General features: G+C 49.8%; 1 protein-coding gene across 1 annotated transcript; it reads right to left on the reverse strand.

The window, feature by feature from the left end:
• Positions 1-968: 968 nt before the first annotated feature.
• arhgef2b (rho/rac guanine nucleotide exchange factor (GEF) 2b) lies at positions 969-13688 on the reverse strand. The gene is made up of 21 exons (XM_030102921.1): positions 13526-13688; positions 8039-8201; positions 6653-6720; positions 6492-6555; positions 6248-6380; positions 5891-5994; positions 5667-5810; positions 5338-5588; positions 5007-5132; positions 4655-4772; positions 4325-4573; positions 4172-4248; positions 3916-4088; positions 3756-3823; positions 3457-3669; positions 3305-3382; positions 3029-3084; positions 2806-2847; positions 2584-2634; positions 2064-2502; positions 969-1987 (listed from the first exon to the last, which is right to left on the reverse strand). Exons 1-21 carry the CDS (start codon positions 13580-13582, stop codon positions 1953-1955), a joined length of 2709 nt encoding a protein of 902 aa, XP_029958781.1. The 5' UTR covers positions 13583-13688; the 3' UTR covers positions 969-1952.
• Positions 13689-14165: the final 477 nt, after the last annotated feature.

Below are 14165 nucleotides of genomic sequence, written 5' to 3' on the forward strand. Positions count from 1 at the left end.
TCCGTTTTAAGGAGTTTCCAATTAATTTGTTTTTGTCATGAATGTCCAAATAAACTTTTCGTGGAGGAATTTTAAAAACTCTCTTGTTGCTTGTAATGTTCCATTATTCCACAAGATGGAGCTATGTGGTGAAAAATGATGTTTAGAATCATTTTTCTACAAATTCAGTATTTGCTGATTAAGTTGTTATTCATTCCACATGGAGAAATTCAGTCATCAAATCAGTTCCACATTACACAAAAATATGAAAAAAAAAAACCAAGAGTAAAAAAATATACAAATTCTTCAAATACACCAATATTAAATAGCATATTAAGATTATGAATTCACAAGAATTTACATAAACACATTAATATTTATAACATAAAATAAATAAATGAGAAAGAGAGAGAATGTCCATTTCCACATCTATCTATTAAATACAGGCACCATCCAGACCACTGATGAAAAACACGGCACTTATTTTGATTTGGAGGTAAATATTTTCTTTAATCGCAGTTGAACATGATGACATGTTAAAGCATCGATCCGTACTGAGTGACGCCTCCACACACGACTGCGTCATAATGTCACCTGCCAGCGGGTACGAAGCAGGCGCTTCTGCAAATACTTCGAAATCATAAAGTCACAGAAATGGAAAACAATTACAAAAATAAAACAGGAGAAAGACAGCATAGCATATTCCTGATTAAATTCATTCAGTAAAGACACAGAGTTTACATCAGAAAGAGTAAAATCACGAAGGATCTACGTCCTGTGGCACAAACAGGAGAGTAAAAGTGTTCATGACCTTCAGCATGTTTCAGTCAGCGTTGAAAAACAAATATTTTTCAGTTCCTTCTTGTGTTTCTGCCTCCTTTTTCCACAACTCTCCGCGATCAGCCTCCTCAAGTGCAGCCAAGTTGCCGCCACCTGGCGTCGGAGCCCTCGGCGACGGCGTTATATGAGTGTAAAATTTAAACATTTAGACATTTTGCATCATAAACGTTGACAAAAAGATTCTTCGTAGTTTTTTTTTTTTTTACGTCACACACATTTGCGAGTCTGACACAGTATAAAAAACATGCTAACATGCTCCCTTGAAAACAATTCAGCATTAAATCCCGCCCACAATCTGTGGAAGCTCCGCCCCCACCCAGGCCAACGTTTCAAAGGCTTTTGTTTTGATATCTCATCAAACATGAAGAAATTCAGTTACTTCAGCTTTTCAGTTCCTAAATCCAGCAGATTTTTGGTAAACAAACAAACAAACAAACAAACAAATAAACAGACAAACAGATTCTTCTTTTGGATCAACACTCCTTACAGTGAAGAATCAAACGTTTCTAAAACTATGTTTACTTCTCATGTCTCTGTATAAATAAACAGATTATAATCTCTCAGTCTAAACGAGTGGCTTCAGATCCAAAGGCATTGTGGGAAATGTAGTGTGGTGGCTGTTTGACTTGATATCAGCTTGAAGAATAAATAAACACATCGGTATCAAACAAATGAGCCACACAGAAAGCCACCGTGATCCGCATCAGGCCAGGATCTGGACCAGTTTTACATCTTCTCAGTGTTTATGTACAGTCCTCACCAACAAAGAAAGGAAAAGGTTCCTGCTTCATTTGACTACAGCTTTCTACCTGAGACTCTTCAAGAATCAGAGATAAAAAATAAACAAAAGCTTCAAGGATTCAGAGATTCAAAGACTCAGACAAATTCAAACATCCAGAGACTGAAATACTCAGACATTGAAAGAATCATCGAAAACACGGCGACGGATGAATCGGTTGGTTTGGAGCAGACAGAAGCGTCAAGCTTTGGACTGAATGTAGCCCCGCCCGCCTCCACCAAACCCTACCTACGCAGCTAAGCCCCGGATTCCACCCCGATAACTCCGCCCACTCCCGCGGTTTCGATCGGAGACTCCGGGGAGACGGAACACGACGGCGTCGCTCCGGGCGCTGCTAACTCTCGCTCTCCTCCGGGATGTCCTGTAGGTCTGAGAGGTCAGAGGTCACAGGTTACGGTGATGTTGATGTCCGTTACCATGGAAAAAGACAGAAACTGGTGTTTACCTCTGGGACTGTCGGACCGAGGAGAAATCTTCATCACCTCCTCCTCCTCTTCATCGTTCCCTTCTTGGACGCCGTCTAACTGGTCGACTGGATCCTCGGTGGCGAGGGGGGCGAGGGGGCGGAACTCCAGGTCCTTACTGCCCCGCCGCCTGTTCTTCCCCTGCTCGCCCGCGGTGGCGCTGCTCGCCTCGCCATTGACGCTCGTCTTCGCCGCCTCCCGGACCGACTCCTCCCCCCTCCGGCGCAGGCGCGCCACCTCGTCCTGCAGCACCGCCACCTGCCGCCGCAGGAGCCCCACCTCGCCGGCGGCGTCCAGCCCCGTGTCCCTGGAGACGGAGCGGCTGAGGCGGGGCGCCGGGGCGGACGCCGGGGTGGCGGAGGGGGCGGGGCCAGCGCTGAGCGACAGCTCCAGGATGGAGTCCTGACGAATCACCGCTGCCTTTAAGGGGCGGAGTCAGCGAGTTAAAGCCGGCGGATTCAGAACACGATGAAAGGCGTAGAGATGAAAAAGTAGCGTCACCTGCAGGGCAAACAGCTGCGTGCTCACATTGACCAGTCGCTGACGGACTTCCTGTTTGGAGACAAATCGTCAACAATTAAAGACGATCACCTTCACTGTTTTTCAAAACATTTCACACATCGATTTATTTTTGGGATGTCTAGTTAGGAAAAAAACAAAAATGGGGCTGAAGGAGTGAAGAGAGGTCAGGAGGAAGTGGTTTCCTCTGGAAGCGGCTTTTACCTCGTTCAGGCTTCGTTCCTGCAGCTGGTTTCCATTTCTGTCCTGAAGAAGACAAACAACCAGAAATACCAAAAATATCAGACTGACAGATCAAGTACACACACCGCCGTCCTCACGTCTGAAATATGAAGGCAATAATGCGCCAGTTGTTTCAGTCTGGATGTAACTGGAAGCGACCATTAACCGAAGGGATCGATACGTTTGAAGGAGCTACAAAATTTACCTTCGAAGAACCTCCGTCCAAGTCGAACGAACCGTTCAGAGAAGAAGAGTCTCCGTCTGAGAAACAAACAGCTGGAGTTTAGATCGGCAGCGGCATTCTGGACGGAATCCTCCTCCGTGCTCCCCGCCACTCTCCCTCCTTCCCTCTAAACCCCTCCACCGTCGTACCAGTCTCAACTTGGTTCTCTGGAAACTTTCTGAAACTCAGCGGGAATAAACGGACATTCCTCTGGCCTCGTCTCTGAATCTAAACGTTAAACAGAGAGAGCTGACTCACTGCTGAGGTCTGGACTCCCGTTGACGACGGAGGATTTCTGGATGCTGGAGTGAGACAGCAGCTCCGTCAGCCTGTCCACTGGAACAGAAACACGTCTCCGTGAGGCGGGCTCCTCCTGAAACCGCCAGCTCCTCCCAGAAACCCCCCCTCACCTTCGCTGATGGCCGCCAGGAGCAGCGGCTCCGCCCGGGGGGCGTGAGGAGTGTCGGCCCTGAACAGGTTCCTGTTGGAGGACGGGGGCCTGACCTCCGCCACCGTCTCTCCCTCGGACTCGCCGTGCGCCGTGGCCTGCACCAGGTCGGAGAACAGCGTGACGCGCTCCTGCAGGAGCTCCAGCACCTCGCGGTCCTTCTGCTGGATGTCGGCTGGACGGATGGAGGAGGAGTCGAGGCATTAAGGACTCTTCGATTCAGACTCGATCAGGGCTGAGGGAGGAGGCGGAGCGCCGTACCTCTGAGTCTCCGCAGCAAGGCCTTGTCTTCAGTCTCGATGAGCGGGAAGTCGTCCCTCGACGGACAGCTGGTGAGTGAACACAGAACAGAAGCGACACCGTGACGCCCGGCGCTCCTCCGACCGCCTGCAGAGAGTGTGTGAGGCGGCGCGGCGCTCACCTGAGGGCGGCCTGCTGGATGCGGCTCATCCAGGTCCGCCGGTCCTCTTTGGAGGAGGCGTGCAGCTCGTACATCTCCGGAGGGGTGGAGTCACTGATCAGGTACATCCCTCGCTCCTGATTGGCTATGTCCCTGACGATGAGGTTGTTCAGCGAGATCACTGGAGACTTGTCCTGAGACATTCAGAGACATTTAGACTGATGTGATTAAAGCCCCGTTTAAAGAGCAACATTCCACGAGAAGCTGTGTGACTCACAAGTGATGCAAAGGTGAACTTCTGATCCTTCTCCTGAAGAAAAACCAAGATGTCCGACATGAGCAGCACCTGTACGTCTGCAGAGAAACAGCGGCGGTGAGGTTTCGCCCAGAGGAGGCGGCGTCGCGGCGGCTGGAGAGCTCCGGCCGGCACCTTTCATCCGGGAGCCCTGCAGCTTCCAGAGCAGCGTTCCCTCGTGCAGCAGCTTCCTCCGCAGCAGCTCTCCCCCCCGGAACACGCCTCCGCCGCGGACCTCCGCCTGCGCCCGCGGGTCCAGCCTGGCCTGGATCTCCTGCAGCCTCCGAGCCCGACCCAGATCCAGGACCTCCAGGTCCACGGCGCTCAGCAGCTCCTTCAGCTTGGCCAGCGCCTGGCTCAGGGCCTGCACCTCCTTCTCATTGCCTGCGGCACAGGTCGTCACAGGGCAGAGGTCAGGGACGGGTCGGAGGTTACCACAGGTCGTCGGAGGTCGTCAGAGGTCACCTTTCGTGTTGTCCAGGATCCGCTGGATCAGCACTGGATACTTTGTGATCCTCTGCGTCACCAGCAGGATGCACTCCTGGACGCCGTGACGGCGGAGCAGCGGACCGCGACACGCACGCTGCCGACCCAACGCAGAAACACACCGGGTCAAGGTCACGTCAGTGTGTGTGTGTGTGTGTGTGTGTGTGTGTGTGTGTGTGTGTGTGTGTGTGTGTGTGTGTGAGAGTGTGAGTGTGAGTGTGAGTGTGAGTGTGAGTGTGAGTGTGAGTGTGTGTGTGTGTGTGTGTGTGTGTGTGAGAGTGTGTGTGTGAGTGTGTGTGAACAGCCCGACGGGGCAGGTGGAGCGGCTCACCCGAACGAACTGCTGCAGCCGTCGGTCTCGACTCAATACTTCTTTGTAGAGTTTAACGGCTTTCGGATGTCGACTGCAGAACTCCGAGTAAACCTTCTTCATGTCGTCAGCGGACTGCCCTGAAAACTACACACACACACACACACACACACACACACACAAACACACACACACACACACAGGCGTCAATGACAGAAGTCTGTCTCTGCAGTAAGAATCAGCATCAGATGTCAGTTCTGAGCTCCTGGAGGACTGGCGTCCCTCCCGTCCTCCAGCAGGGGGAGCCGTCCGCCTGTGGAGTCGGTGGACGGGCGGCGGCGGAGCACCTCACCTGTCTGAGCAGTAGGTCTCCCAGCCGCCGCACGGTGAAGTTGGTGGAGCTGCCGTCCGCCAGCCCCTCCCTCCTCCTGCTCAGCAGCTCCGCCAGGAAGCCGGAGTGCAGCTCCAGCAGCTGGTCCAGGCAGGGGAAGATGGTGTGCACCACCCCCGGCTCCAGCATCACCTCCTCCTGCATCCCCCGCCGGTACACGCCCTCCATGATCCGCAGCGTCCGCACGTGATGGAACTCCGTCTGGATGAACTCTGATGGGGGGGACGGGTATAAGATGTGAATATGTGCCGCTCGTCGGCCGTGCGCCGTGTTCCGAGCGCCGGACGCACCGTAGATGACGTCCTGCTGCTTGATCAGGTCTTTGTGGAGCGTCTGCAGGAAGTTGGGCTCCACAGCCAGACTCCAGCTGTCCGCCTGGACACAGCTGCCCTCCACCTGCAGCTCCTCCAGCAGGGGGCTCCACCACCACTCACCTGCACAAAGCAGCGAGCTCGGCTCAGCGGTCACTTACACACACACGCGCACACACACACACACACACACACACACTCACTCTCATCCGTCAGAGACTCCATGGACAGAGTCCTGCTCCTGAAGTTCAGAGACTCTGTGGACTGAGACAAGATCCTCCTGAGACCGACCGAATCCTCCAAGCCCCTGAGAGACAGACAGGTGTGTGAGAGGCGGACAGGTGCGTGTGTGTGTGTGTGTGTGTGTGTGTGTGTGTGTGTGTGTGTGAAGCTACATCGTTTTCAAAGTCTTGCTCAAACTCTTCAGATATGATGGTTTGGATTCGTGTCTTCAGATATGAAACCACAAAAGCTATGTTTTCTCTTGAAACATCATATAAACCTTTGATGAGCCGATCAGTGTCGAGGTCTCCACCAATCAGGCGGGAGCTGGGACTCACCCGGCGATGTTATTGGTGGAGACGCTCTTGGCGAGCGAGAGGCCGGAGCGGACCCGCCTGGACCCCAGCAGAGACTGACGCAGACTGTCGGAGGGATAGATGGCCGAGCTCGGACGCTCCTTCATCATCGGGGCTGAAGAACAGCAGAACGGAGGGTTACTGTCGCGTGAGGACAGACGGGTGGAGACAGACTGACAGGTGGAGACAGACTGATGGACATCCTGAGACAGACTGACAGACTCACTTTTGGTCCGCAGGGCGACGTTCTGCAGGGCTGAACTGTTTCTGGCCAGCGCCAGCTTCTGTTGCTGTTTGAAGGATAAGACAGGTCAGTCCAGACAAAGACGTGGGACAGACAGAAAGACAGCAGGACACAACCTGACAGACAGGTACAGTGTGTCTCACCCTCTGCTTCATCTTGGCACAGCTGGCCAAACTGTCTCTGCAGCGATTATGGATGGTGACATTACAGGCTGAGAGACAAAGACAGACAGAGACAGAGAGAGAGACAAAGAAGGACAGGCAGAGACACTTCAGTCACTTGAACAAGTTGCAAAAAATTATTTTCTCAGCTCTCAAAGAAGTCCGTCAGAAATAAAACCCACATCAATGTGTCTTTGTGTGTGTGGCATTTGTGTGTGTTCATGCGTGCATTGTACATGTGTGTGAGTGTGTGTGAGCGTGAGCATGTGTGACCGTCTGCTCATTGTGACGGGAGATTAAAACATGCCATCTGTCACACACACTGCAGACAAAGGCAAATCACACACACACACACACACACACACACACACACAGCCAGGCAGGCGTTAAGTTATTTGTTTTTTTCCTGTTTCTCAATGCGAAACGAAACAATAATCAGTTCAAAAGAAATACGTCTACATGCTGCTGCAGCTTCGTCATGAGAGCATTTCAGGTGTGATTCGTCTCACTGACACACTGGTAGACATTTATAACGTCATCTTTTCAGCCACAAACCTAACAAAGTAATATATAACATATTAATAACATAATTCTTTAATTATTTGTCGCGTGGGGGGATTATGTACATAATTACAAACATCAGTTTTTGAGGAGTTTGGAATAAAAATACAGACTTTAGTTTGATTTTACATGGGTTTTTCTACTATAATACAATAAAATTACACATTACGAGCACTGACAGGCTCAAAATATTCTTTAGGAAGACGGCTGTGTTTGATGTGGTGAGCGGTGACTCTGCTACTTGTACTTCTCTCCTCCTTCAACACCAAATGCTGCAGAGTTCCAGACTTGTTCCAGTAAACCACTCCACCTCTGTGGCGTATCCACCTGGTTGGGATATTTCACCCGGGTGAGTCTACTCCACCTACAGACCCTGAACTCGCGCTCCTCAGCCTGCTCAAATACAGCAGGGACTTTCTGAATGCCGTCTCTGTGTATTGAGGGAAATTTTAATCACAGTCTCCTTGCGTGATCTCGTGCGGTTTGTTTCTGGTCCCAGACAGGAGCCTGGACGCCTGACGGAGTTTCGCCTCGCGGCTTTTCTGATTTTAGCCTACAGCTCGGCGCCGCAGGGGTTTCCGATCACATTCCTGTGGCCGTTGAGGTTTCACCGCTTCGCTGCAGTTAAACATCCCGCCGCTGAACCCCATGTGGCCTCGAGTGACTCTCATAACCAAACCGAAAGTCGTTGCAGAGCCGGAGTCACACCCAGGACCCTGAACGCCACAGAAGCCATGGTTTCTCTGTGAAGCTTGTACATATTCTGCATGTTGCATGCTAGCTGCTTGTGCGTCACGCTGCCTTTACCTGGGCAGCTCAGAGCCTCTTTAGCCGTGATGCTCCTGTTGCAGGAGGAGCAGAGGGTGGTGGAGGACACCGTCAGCGAGGTGAAGAGGTGGCCGTTGCTGGATCGGGCCTCCCTCTCTCGGGCCTCCTTCTCCCTCTCCTTCAGACGCTCCTTCTCCTTGTTCTGCACAGAGAAACACATCATGGGACCGATCAGAGTCGGCTGGAAGGCCCGAACTCTCCCTCTTTTGTGCCATCCAGGCTCCTCGCGGAGTCATGTGACCATCAGCCGGTTTTCTGGATGAATGGATGAATGAGAGAGAGGCTGCTCTGGATTATGGTGTCAGTTTGTTTTTGTGGAGCAGAACAAAGGAGGAACAGAGAAGGAATCTGACACCTGGACACCTGGGGAGGGGCGGAGGAGCCGTCCAAAGAGACAGCACAGTCGCTTCCACCTACACACGATTTCATTCAATTCAGTCTTATCAATTTAGAAATAAAACAGTCTTTTATTCATTGTGAATTATTCTCTTCAGAAAAATGTTTAGTATGGATTTTAAAAGTAGTAGTAAACCCCCTACAACAATTTAGATCTTGACAATTTCACTAACTAATCATGAGAATCAACCATCATGAGGAATCCTAATCTGCTTTTAGGGTGGAGTACTGTTAAGAGATGACAGCCCTGATAAAAATCAGAATGGATTTTAGTCCTGGTTCTACTAGATCCAAGACCAGCCTTCGATACAGACTGACAATCCTGGTCACGCTCTCTGGCGCCGCCCTCCACAGGTTCATCTACTGTCAGTCAGAGAGAAAACTCATGCTGGATCCAAGTTTATCAGAAGTCCATTAAATAAAATAAGGCGTTCCCCAAGGCTCAGTCTTGGTCCCCTGTGCTTTTTAACGTATACGTGCCCCCACTTGGAAACATCATATGGAGCATCATTCATTCACTGTTATGCAGATGATACAGAGCTGTATATTTTACATCTTAAATTCTGAATGTCAGAGAAACCTTTTATAGATCTTGAGGTTTTAGTCATCAGTCCTGAAAGAGAGAAACACCTGTGAAAGCTAACTGTCAATCAACACATCTGATCAGGTAAGAAACCTGGACGTTATGTTTGACTCTGAGCTGAGTTTCACTCCAGACGTCAAAATCACAGTAAAAACATGCTTCTGTCATGTAAAGAACACAGCCTGAGGTTCTGGAGGGGCGGTGGGACAGGCCTCCGCTTTTAGGTCGAGGTTTGTGCTGCAGCAAGCATGAGAAGTGCTCAGCAAATAAAAATCAGTTCACTGATTCATCGACTGACTTCTGACATCCAACAGAAAAGTCCAGTGGATCTTGACTCTAATGGGACTTTTAGGCCATGTGAGCTGAGATGGTGAGGCCAGCGGACGGGTAATCGTCGACGTTCGGTGACTGTGAGCTGAAGACAATCAGAGTATGAAGGATGAAACCGAGTCAGCCTGTGAGAGGAGCCACCAGCCATCAGCTGATCAATGAAGAAAGAGCTCAGTGAGGAGGGGAGAAAGAGACCTTTGTCCTCCTCCCGTCTCCTGCAAATAGACCAAAACCCGAAGTGGTATGACCTCACTCCATTTACACCAATGAAGAAGACACAGCTCTTCAGCTCCACCAGGTAAAATCAGTGCTTCACGTCATTGTTCAAAAGTTCCTAATCAGAAATATTATGGACAACTTTCTGCATTATAATACACTCTCAGGAGCCAGGGGAGGAAGTAACTACAGAAAGTGAAACAATTGATGCTCCATGAACTCTGAGCGACCTTGCAATTCTGTCAAATCACCACAACTTGACAAAATTTCAAGGTCGCACAGAATTCAGGGAGATTGGTTGAATTTAAATCAGTTGTTGAAATTATGGCTACGCAACATCCGGGAGGGACTGTATTCCAGAGACTCTCGATGATAAAACTATGAAGTCCAATTAGAATCTGGACTGGGAGTCGTGATACTCTGGAGGGAAACGCTGCAGTGGCAACGAACCCCCAAAACTCAAGGAAAATTTTGCCTTTTTGCTTTAAATCATTATCATGTAAATGCAGCCTGGAGGCCCCTCACACGGAACCAGCTCCCAGTTTGAGTTAGGAATGCAAACGCAGCCTCTACTTTTAGAATCAGGCTTTGATAAGGCTCCTGATTCAGACTGGACCCTGTAATGCCGGGACCAGCGGACGGATTAACGTCGACGTTCGGTGACTGTGAGCTGAAGACAATCAGAGTATGAAGGATGAAACCGAGTCAGCCTGTGAGAGGAGCCACCAGCCATCAGCTGATCAATGAAGAAAGAGCTCAGTGAGGAGGGGAGAAAGAGACCTTTGTCCTCCTCTCGTCTCCTGCAAATAGACGAAGCGCCAAAGTGGTATGACCTCACACCATTTACACCAATGAAGAAGAAACGGCTCCTCAGCTCCACCAGGTAAAATCAATGCTTCCGGTTATTATTCAGAAATATTATGGACAAGTTTCTATATTTTGATATGCTCTCAGGAGTCAGGCCAGGAAGAAAGTACAGAAAGTGAAATAATTGATTCCACAGGTACTGGACCCGGACCCGGACAGAGGAGCAGGTTTTATGGAAACCTACTCCAACAAATCTCAAGATGTGCACAGTGATGCCGAGGCCAGCAGAGTACAGACAGAAAAACTAGTGACAGTAATGAGTGCACGCTGTCCAGCTGGAGGAAGAGTTTCAGGAGCTTTATACCTGTGCAAGAAAACATGGTAACACTTTACTTGAAGGCCCCGGTATAACACATTATAAGTAGTTATAAACACTCATTATACAACACCCACTACACAGCATAAGATTAGGGTTAGGGTTAGGTCCTGATGTTATAAAGCATTGTGATCATTTATGAGTGTTTATAACTATAGCTATACAGTGCTATAATGTGCTTATAATGTGTTATACAGGGGCGCTTCAAGTAAAGAGTTACCAAAAACAGAAAATCATAAAGAAGAGCTTGGCCTCACGAATCAGGAAGTGTTCGATTTTATGTCATATGTGTGATCATCTGACTCATAATGCATCATTTTAGAGTGGAAAGAGCGAACGGAAATGATGCAAGAGAGACAGAAAAAGATTTAAATATACATAATAAATCTACAAATATATGATATATCCACTAAAAATAATGGTGCAGTGAGGAGGTTAGAGGATGTATTGTTTTTGGGAGGGGACTTTAACTGTACTTATAATGAACTGAATGAGTTTTTAGACCAGAATCCTCCAAAGCTTCATCCAGAGGTTGGCGAGAGGTGGCCAGATGTGTCCTCCAGCACACAGAATCTGGGACTGAATGCTGCCCTGGTTTCAACAGTTCTTAAACTCTTAAATCTGAGTGATAATCACAACTCCCTGCTCTGGCCGTTAAAGGAACCCCTCATCATGGAGCGAGGCTGAACGTCTGCAGTGCCGAACGCAGCGCAGAGCGAAGACTGCGACCCTGAAACATCTGGAGGAGGCCTGGAAGCCGAGGCCGTCCGGGACAGAGCACAGAACCAGAGCAGCGCTCCGGGCGGTCCGGACCCAGCTGACCAGGACGAACACACGACACCTCACAATCGACTGAACTCTAATCAAGCTGCTCTGATAATTTCACACTGCTTCATTAACATGGCACATATATATATTATTTTTAATTACACTGTTTCTTTACATGCTCTTTTATTTGTTGTTTTTAATGCCGGCATTCTCTGTGGACAGCCGGGAAAGAACTTGGCTGTGCAGGGAAACATGGTTTCCGATGTACATATGACAATAAAGTGGAAACTCGAACCAGGTCACGGCCAGCCTTTCCCAGAGATCTTTTAAAGTCCGAGGCAGAAACAGGCCGAGCGGCTACAACGCAGACAAAAGGACCGTATACATGGACATTGTGAAGTGCACAAACAGGAAAGGACGGAGCAGCAGAGCCTCCGCTGGGTGGTCAAGAAGATGAAATGAGACTGAGGTGAAGCCACAATGGAGGGTCGGCTCCAAACCGCCCAGAAAAAAAACAAACTGCAGACATCCAGCATGGTGCCACCGCTCCGAAGGCTGCTGTTCTCAACATGTGTCCTAAACGTGGAGCACCTGACAGGCTTCCATGTTTTTATTGGGATTTTTAATCGTCTTGGTGAAGTTTTCATGAAAACGTCTTTTAATCTTTGAACAAACCCAATGAAACGGCAGCTGCTCAACTTCTTCTCAGGTTAAGATAAGTTCACACATTCACAGACGCAGATGCAGAAAGATGGAAAACTAAACAGCAGGAGATCGTGTTTCAAAAGGCAATGAGCAACGCCAACCTGTCCAAGTGAAATCAATATTCAAATATCAATTAACCCATTTTATAGCAGGGACCGAGGGAAATTCTCATTAAAGATATGATAAATTAAGCAAACAGAACATTAAATTAAAAAGAAATGCTGATATAATTAAGCACTTTAAACAAACAGTGGAGTTCACTGAGAGTAAGCTGACTGGAATAAACTCCTTTATTCCAACCAGTCCATAACAGCACCGCAGGCCAGGCAGTGGAAATACTGCACACCTTATGTATGTTTTACTGGAGGCTGAACTACACACCACCCCTCAGGGACGATGGTGAGTCCAGTGGTTTGAGATAAGACTCAGATGTGCTTATTAAAGCTTTGTCAATTCAATTCAATTCAATTCAAAGAAGCTTTATTGGCATGACAGACACACATTTACATTGCCAAAGCGGTACATTCTTTCTCTCTCTCTCTCTCTCTCTCTCTCTCTCTCTCTCTTTTCTGTAGTCTGTATTCTCACACGCTCCTCAAGCATGTTGACACACACACACACACACACACACGCACGCGCACAGCCTCCCCTCCCCCCACTGGTTTCCTCCTGCAGGACAAAGCGGCCACGCTGCAGCTAACGGACTCAGTCAAACACACGAACTGTGTGTAAAGCCGTGTCTCTCTCTCTCTCACACACACACACGCGCTCACACACACACCCTCACACTCACTCACACACCCACAAGAAAATGAACACACTGAGGGCAGGCGCGCGCTCTGCTCTATAAAAAACATCTAAACGGAAAGAAGAAAAAAAAAGTGTCCGCTTCCCGTTTTTAGAGCTCCACCAACTTTCATCCCAAAAAGTTCCGCACAAAGCTCTCCCCCGTCCCTCCGGACCGAGGCTCGATCGACTGTCCGCCGGGCCGATCGAGGCTCGATCGATCGATCGATCAGCCAGCCGAGACAGCATCGGGAGCGGAACAAATGACTCCGGGTTCGCCTCCGTCTCCAGATGTGAGCGGACAAAGCGGAACAAAGTGCGCCCCAGCCTGAAGACAACTCTCCGCTCCGGAAAACGCAGCGGGGCGACCCGCTCCTGGTTCACAACCCGGTTCGGGTCCCGGTTCGTCTGGAGATTGCACTTATCAATAAGAAAACTGAGCGTGCACGCGCTCGTAAGTCCTATTCTTTCTTTCTTTCTTTTTTTCCGGTGAACTCACCTTCTGGTTGATCTCCTTCATCCTGTCTTGCCGCCTGCTCTCCAGTAGCCGGGACATCCCGTCCGACAGACCGAACCGCCCCCTGACCGGCTCCTGATCACTGTTCGATTCCCGTTAGTCCCTGTGAGAACGCGCTCGGTTCTGGTCCCGGAGCAGTCCGCAGTCTGAGTCCAGAGGGGCGGGGCTTGTCCCTGACCGACAGCGCCGCTGTACTTTTGACCAATCACAGCGCAGCCCGCTGCTGCACCGCTCAGCCAATCCCTCCAGTGCTCGCGCTGCAAGTCCCGCCCCTCAGCATCTGCCAGGGGCTGTTTGATTTCCTCACCGCGAGACGCACGTGGTCACTGTGGGCTGAGACAGTCTCTATGACAACGTGTCAGTGCCGCACGTGATGCCGATCAGCCAATCGGGGTGTGGCGTCGAGTCACGTGACTGACACCGACACCTTCATCCCCGCCACACAGGGACGAACAACAGCTGCTGTGTGACGTGGAACCCCGCACAACCGGCACCGCCCAACATCCAGGTCGACGGAGTGCTCCGGTGCCACACCGAAACGAACCCCGGTCTGAGCAGACGCACAAAGAGGAGAGAGAAATTCAAACATTGAGTTTTAATTCAAGTCACAAGTATCCACAGA

This window comes from Salarias fasciatus, chromosome 11 (assembly GCF_902148845.1).
Source record: "Salarias fasciatus chromosome 11, fSalaFa1.1, whole genome shotgun sequence".
NCBI classification, from domain to species: domain Eukaryota; kingdom Metazoa; phylum Chordata; class Actinopteri; order Blenniiformes; family Blenniidae; genus Salarias; species Salarias fasciatus.